The following is a 7645-nucleotide window of genomic DNA, read 5'->3' on the forward strand; positions in this document are numbered from 1 at the left end:
TAATGATAAGTGGCTAGTATGTATCTTTAACATCTTAAATTATAATGACAAACCACTTTTAAAAAAATGTATATGAGATCATTAATAAAAAATAATAATTAAATTTTTTATTTTTTATTTTTTTGAAATATTAAACATCCTTTATTTATTATTTTTTATCCTTACATACTTTTTAATCTTCTAACCTCTTTCCAACCTTTTAGCTATTAATAAAGTTATAGTTATAATACCTTATAAGAAACTTTTGTTTCATAGTTCTTTAAAAAAAAACCAAATTCAAGGAAAAAACAATTATACCATCCTCTATAAACTAGCTGGAAAAAGCCAAAGGCTTTCTCTAGGTGCCTCGGTTCAACTTACAGAGATTGCATTATTGAAAAATAGACATAAATCAGAAACAACAAATTTTCCATAAAAACATACTATCTTTTCGCTTAAAAAGATGTCCTCATTTCAGCACAAGCTTTAAAGAGTAAAAAAATGATTGAAGGTGCAGTCTGGTACAGACTTGTATATTTCAGTAAAAGCTTTCAACAATAAGAAAATGATTACAGATGTTTACTAACAGTTGTAAAATATAATTAGCTAAAAGTCTGGGTAAGATCGGACCAGCTACATTCAATTCCCCGCTCTGCAATCCCTTTCTCCATCTAATGGGCTTACAACAGATGAGGAACTGCAGAATCTGGATTAATACTGAAAATGGTGATAGATCATGATCAGGCCTGCAGAAGCCTGTAATCAATATGATCTGATAGAAACATCAAGACTTGCTTTCAACGTATGCTTATTGAAGTTAAATGAGAATTATATCTGTTCTTTGAATTTCATGATCAGAATGAATCTAAGCCCACATCATTTTATCTTCTGATATGATGGCATTTGAGAAGATGAATTTCATATCAGATGAAGATAAGATAGTATATAAAGTATGAACCATGGTACAGAGAGCCTTCCAATAATAATAGCTAGGAATCATATCCCTGGAAGACTGCATGATAAAGTTGTAACAGTCATTCTCCATTAGTACAGCCTGAAATCAAAATAATTCATAATGATTAGTATTAGCTAGTATAGTGCTTTTCATTATGGATATTCGGATCATACTTCATGATCCATCATCAGAATGAGATAACAAGAAAAGAAATAAAAACCAAAACATAAATACTTGTGCATTCATCAAAACATAAGTCAAACCAGATTAAAAAAATCCTAATAGACTGAATTTATAGCATACTTGCTAGCATTTCTCAAGCTTCTGTAGTTCCTGGAACCTGATACAGTTTCATACATTGAGAGAATTCTCCAACATTGTGACCCATAAGTACATTCACTCTATAATCTAGAGAAAACAACGATAGACCATATTCTGAAAAACCAACCTGCAATTCTCCCTGTTTATGTCTATAATCTCACCTGCATATCGGCTGCACTTCCACATTCACTAAATATTGATACACATTTGACCAAGCTGCTTTCTGAAAGTCCAAATCCTTTGTAGAAACAAGAAATCCCAACATTCTGCAATTTGACTGCCATTAAAAAACATCATGAAGAAGATAATATCATGATGAATACCATGTTTTCCTGACTTCTCAATGGACAGTTATTTATTTACTTTTTACAATGCAAGAGTTGACATATATATGAGATGCAGCCTCCAGGGCATGTATTTCTGAATTGGGTTTTCATGCTTCTATTTGCATCTATATTTACCACTGTTGAAAGCTTCAAAAGCAACCAATCTAATAAGATTCTGATTCGGCCATGGAGAGTATATGTTACTCAAGTGTGTGGAAAATCATGATTATATGAAGCGTGTGCCTCACTTCATTTTTGTACATCTGCTTTTCCTATGAAAATTGCATGAGAGAGTAAAGTGGTATGGAATATATGAAAAGCAGTGGTTGCCATGTGAAGGCATATGTTCCAATGGACTAAAGTTCCAACAAATTTCTGTACCAAACAAAGTCATGTAAAGTTTACTGTATTTTTTCCTTTAAATATGTATTCATCTTTTCCCAGCTAACTCTCTGCAGTGTTTAAATTAGGCATCTACATGTGCTTCTATATGCCATGCTACTGGTATACTTTTCCAACCTATGTTGAAGCTGAAGGCCTAGCATACTTTTTAGGTATCTGTAGGATTATCTTTATGGTCTAGATATCATCTACTTCAAAGATTACTTTTGAAAATAGAGATTATAAGCAGGGAAAAGTTGAGTCAGGTATGAAATGGCCATGCCATCCATGTTAGTTGCATGACTTTTTAAAAGTTACTTTTATAGATTTCTTCACTTTAGGTACAACTCTTCGCTTTAGGTAGCACTCAACATTCTCAGATACAGGTTGAAATGACAATTAGGTTTAATTGAAATGCTCAAGTCAAATTGTATCGGCAAACAAAAGCAGAATGATTATTTTTTCTAGTTGTGTAGAATCTTGGGGAGAAATGACATTTAGGTTCAATGAATTTGTCCATGCCAACTGGTACGTACAAATCAAAGAAATAGTTTTTTCAAGAGGTGTGAATGGGTTTTTAATTTCTTCCTACAGAGTACCTTAATTTGGATGATTGGTTTTATTTATAATTTTTTTTTTCTTTTTCTTGTTATCACTTTGGAATGAAATTAGTTTACAATGATTTAAATTGAAAGTACGAAGATTTTGAGGTCTTAATTTATAGATAAAAGAAGTGGATATGAAATAGGATAAAGAATATGATAACGAATTGTTCTATATTTAGAGGAACTTTCACCAAGTTTTATCAAGGATAGTTAAATATGATATTTTTATATATAAGTAATGATTAATTTAGATTAATAAAAAGGAATTATAGTTTTAGATAATTTTGCACGCATGTTTTATGGGAATCTACAAAATGGAGAATAAAAGGTGTCTTCAATCTAGCTTCTGTCATGCAAGTTGAAATAAAGATAAATGCAAGCTAAATTTTATCATCAATAATCATAAAAAAGGAGAAAGAGAGGAAGCAAGGTGAGGAAAATTATTCTTGTATAGAAAGTGGTAATATCTCACCTGATACAATGACCATAAGATGAAATGACATACTTATGTAATAATTCTTTATCACAACATAGTGATGATACTCTTTGTAGGGATTTGCAACTATTTTCAATCTTAACATAGGAATGTTGGGGACAAAATATACCCCCTTCAATTGATTGTATCCATTGGATGTGAGGAAAAAATAATATATAAAATTAAATGGAAGACAAAGATAAAAATATAAGAATATGAGTCATTGTAAATTAGTAATTGTAATAAATGAATAATGTGATTAGCGAGTAAAACCTATATAGAGTGAAAGCATAAAAAATAGATGGGTTGGAGATAACATCAAGATATTAAGGTTTCCCCTAGCATTGGAAAGTTAAAAGTGGTGAAGTGGCCCCTAATGGTCAAAAACACATATGCATATATAGTCCTTATGATCCCAATATGTCATCCAAGAACATGAACATGCAAAGGTCAAGGTAAGGCAATAGGTTCCTAGTGGTAGCTGTTGGAATACAAGAACATTGAGGGGGGAAGAGGGGGGGGTGAATCAGTGTTCTACCAAAATGGAGAAATTTAACCTTATTAACACAACAACTCAACAACCAGTAAACATAAAAACATATAACAATAAGTAACAATGAAACCACAAAGATGAACACCATAACACCACAGATTTATATGTGGAAAACCTCAAAGAGGAAAAACCATGGTGGGGTTGGAGACCCACAATATATCCACTGATCAAGTCAATAAATATTACAATAAGGGGTCTGCACATGCAGGAAGACCAACAATCTAGAGCACATTGCTCATCACAAAAGGAGTCTCACTGACTACATAAAACATGTAGTACCCCTACTCGTTTGAACTCATTAGACTCATATTTTATTATTGTTTGTTTTCAGAGGATACATTACCATGATGTGTTATTCAGATTTTTATGACATTATTTCATCCTTTATCTAGATATGAGATGAGTAATTTATTGTAGTATCTCAGTACTTGTGATTTATGGCATTTTATGGATTATTGCTATGTACTGACACTTTACTTTATCTATGCAATGTGGAATTATATGTTGTGTGTCTGAGAGTGTATTGGATGCAAGGGGATGATTTTCCTTCACTCATTTCGGTGAGACAGGGAACGTCACGATTCTCCTTCATCAGTGTGTATGCCATATTTTCTATATTGTATATATGCATGTGTGGTTCGGTGATGCATGATATTGCAGGTACAAGTACTGGGTAGGTATGGGGTATCGTCTCCACCTGGCTTCACAAGTCTGAGCGTGCCTTATATTTTCCGATGGAAGTGGAGGAGATAGTAGTTGACTCTATTTTACTCATTTACACTCGTGTGAGTGTCGTCAGTTGGTCATCTAGTCAATTAGTTCGGCCTTCGTATTTTGTTGTTTGATCTTTTTATGAGTATTTGCTTGAGATTTGTTTCGTTTGTGTGTTTTAGTGGATTTGATTAATTAATTAAATTTTATGGAGTTATCTCATAGTTGATTTATGTATGCATTGAGATTATAAATTTAATTAATTAAAAGAAGTTGTTAAATTAAGTTGCAAGCTGCATGATATTAGAAATATATTTTATTTAAATTTTAGTGGAAAAATAAATTAGATTAGTTGCATTTATTGTTTTGAAATAAAAGAATAAATAAATAAATAAATAAATAAATAAATAAATAAATAAATAAATAAATAAAAGAATTATTTAGAATTGAAGTATTGCTTTAATTTCTTTATTTAGAAAATTAATTAATTTGCATGAGAAAAGAAAAGAATGAAAAATGTTTTTTAATTATTGCATGTTAACTTATCCCTTGGTTAGAAAATTGGAAAAGAAAAGAAAATTGCTTTTATTACTAAATTTAGGTTTTTGGAAAAAAGATATTCAACCTAGAATTTTAGTTTAAAAAGAGGAATAGGTCATTAATTTAGGATACACAGGAAATAGGTCAGGGATTTGGGTGAAGAAATTTATTTGGAAGCTTGTTGAAAAGATTATGGCTCTTCTACAGATTTCTTCCAGGAAAGCTATACCAGGTTGGGTGGCTTCTTTTGATTGTTGTTTTAAGAAAATATTTCTACTTCTTCTTGTTAGGATTCCCAAAGATACTGAGAGGGGGGATGGGGGGGGAGGGGGGGGGGGGGGGGCGTGAATCAGTATCTAACCGGTTTGTGAATTTACTTGATTTAAAACATGTAAAGCATATTAATACTGTGTACCGGTAAACCAAAAATAATGCAGTAAACAAGAATAACAACAACCACATGAAAAGAACACCATAACATAGTAGTTTAACGAAGAAACCCGGTGTGGGAAAAACCTCAGTGGGATTTGTGACCCACAATATTCACTTACTGTTTTACAAGAGGGGCCTGCACATGCAGGAAGGCCAAGTGCCTAGAGCTCACTACTCAATTACAAAGGAAGTCACACTGACTTACAAAAATGGATTATACAAATCAAATGTCTTGTACTGCTTCAAATTAGCATCTGCTATGCTAGATCCAGTACCGGTTTTAGCTCTGCTTCATACATAAACCCTTAACCTATAATTTGCATATTAGGTCTGCATAATTTTGCCTATCACATTATTATTAAATGTTCTACAATGATCTCATACATATATGAGTCATATTACAACTCGCCATGTTGGCTTACAATGATTTTACAATTAATTACAAAATATATTATCAACAAAATTCTTGTCAGCCAAAGTGCCGGTATCCATCCTTTCACTACTGGTGTTCTGTGTACCGGTGTAGAGTTTGTTGTTGTCAGTGCCGGTATCATATGATTGTAAGGTTTCCATCAATGACAAAACCTTCAATCACCTACAATTTCTCATTGGAGTGTGCATTTGTCAACAATCTCCCCCTTTGGCATTGATGGCAACACTCATAAGAAAAATAAAAAAATGTTAAAAAATGATATCCAAAAATAGTCTGCCAAAAATGTCTTACCAAAACTCTATGCTCAAAACTGTGTGCTCCCCTTGAGAAAATGAACCATTTTTCTCATTCCTCTACTCCCCCTTTGACATCAATGACAAAGGTTGTCTTTCACTGTTAGTGGAGTCCTTCCTGGATTCTTGTAACCGGTGGGTTACAATCTGAAAAATGTCTGTCAAAACTAGATTTATTCCATTGCTGAATGTTTTGCTTCTTTTATGGCTTCTTGAGTCCTCTACAGTGTACCAATGAGTATGTGCATTTGCTCTTCTGATGTCTTTAGTCCGGGAACCAGAGCCTCAGATATTTCTTTTCTCAAAGAAATAAGATACTCTAGTCTTGGACCAAGTCTGCATTTTAAGTCCTTTGCTTTGTCCTTTATTCTTTGTTTTTCATTTTCTAGTTTCTTGATTTTCTCTTCCTACTCTGCAATTTTCTTCTGTAATTCCAAAAATGAGTCTGATGTTCCAATCAGATTATCAGCAATATTATTAATCTTATCCTGTGCTTTTCTGATTTCTTTGTCAAGATCCTCTGTTAATACATCCATTTTGCAAGTGTCCCTATACAATTTCTTGAAGTCAAAAATGATTTCACTGACTTCCGGTAAAAGAGTATCCATTTCCTCTTTGTTCTTATTCACAATTTCCATAAAGAATTTTTCTTTCTCTTTTATCATTCTTTCCTTAAATGTATCCTCATTTATTTTGTCTAGTGTTATTAGGTTGCCGGTTATATACTTAGACAATGTGTCTAATTGGCTCAAAGAATCTTTATTCTCAACACTGCACTTTGGTGTTATCATCTTCAAAATTGGTAAAGTGTCATCTATAGCCTTATAGGCTTGTGCATTGCACTCTGTTATTTTCTTTATTGAATCTAATAAGACCTCAGTTACATTAGTAGGTCTGAATTCTGTCATGGCTGTACCAGATGTTTGTCCAACAGTTTTTACAATCTATAATCCGCCGGTTGTAGTTATATCTTTACTTTCCTCTTTCTTTGGAGGATCTATCTAAGTTTGCATTTCTACAAACAAAATTTTAGGCTTTTCATTTTAGGCTGGTGGCACGGTCTCTATCTGTACCTGTGAAGGAGCCTATTGCTCTACCTGTTTCTTTGTGTTGTCCACTACCGGTTTTTCCTCTGTGCTTCCTGTTGCCGGTGACTCAGTTGGTTTTTTAGTTTCAGTAGTTCCTGGTTGATCAGTGGATGCATCAGTATGCACATCTGTGGTTTTTTCCTTTCCAGTGTTTGGGGGTTCACTTGATCCTTCAGTTTGTTTTAGTTCCCCAATTTCAATGTTTTCTACTGCAATATTTCCTGTCGGTGGCTCTATTGCCACATTTGATTTCTCAGTTGACTCCTTATCCACCATAATATTGACTTCCTGAGTGTCAATGTTCATTGTATATAACACCTTAGAATCAAGATTTGTATTTTCATGTGGTGTGTCCATACTCTCAGTTGTCGGTTGATTGTCAGTAGTGTCTACCGGTGGAGTATCTAGAGGCAGTGGGGGTAAGTTGTCTGTTATCTTTATACTGGGAGGTCCACCTACCTTACCTTTTCCTTTGTCCTTGTCCTTTTGATATACCTTGAAGGTTTTAGTTTTTTGATACTCTTCCTGTTTCTCTTTTTCTACCAGGAATATG

At 33.2% G+C, this 7645-nt stretch overlaps 1 protein-coding gene across 1 annotated transcript; it reads right to left on the reverse strand.

Annotated features, from left to right (window-relative positions):
- Positions 1 to 498: 498 nt before the first annotated feature.
- LOC131048461 (uncharacterized) lies at positions 499 to 1867 on the reverse strand. Its single transcript, XM_057982413.2, has 2 exons — positions 1417 to 1867; positions 499 to 1033 (listed from the first exon to the last, which is right to left on the reverse strand). The coding sequence occupies exons 1-2, from the start codon at positions 1537 to 1539 to the stop codon at positions 845 to 847; spliced, it is 312 nt and encodes a 103-aa protein (XP_057838396.1). The 5' UTR covers positions 1540 to 1867; the 3' UTR covers positions 499 to 844.
- Positions 1868 to 7645: the final 5778 nt, after the last annotated feature.

Source organism: Cryptomeria japonica, chromosome 7, assembly GCF_030272615.1.
Source record: "Cryptomeria japonica chromosome 7, Sugi_1.0, whole genome shotgun sequence".
NCBI classification, from domain to species: domain Eukaryota; kingdom Viridiplantae; phylum Streptophyta; class Pinopsida; order Cupressales; family Cupressaceae; genus Cryptomeria; species Cryptomeria japonica.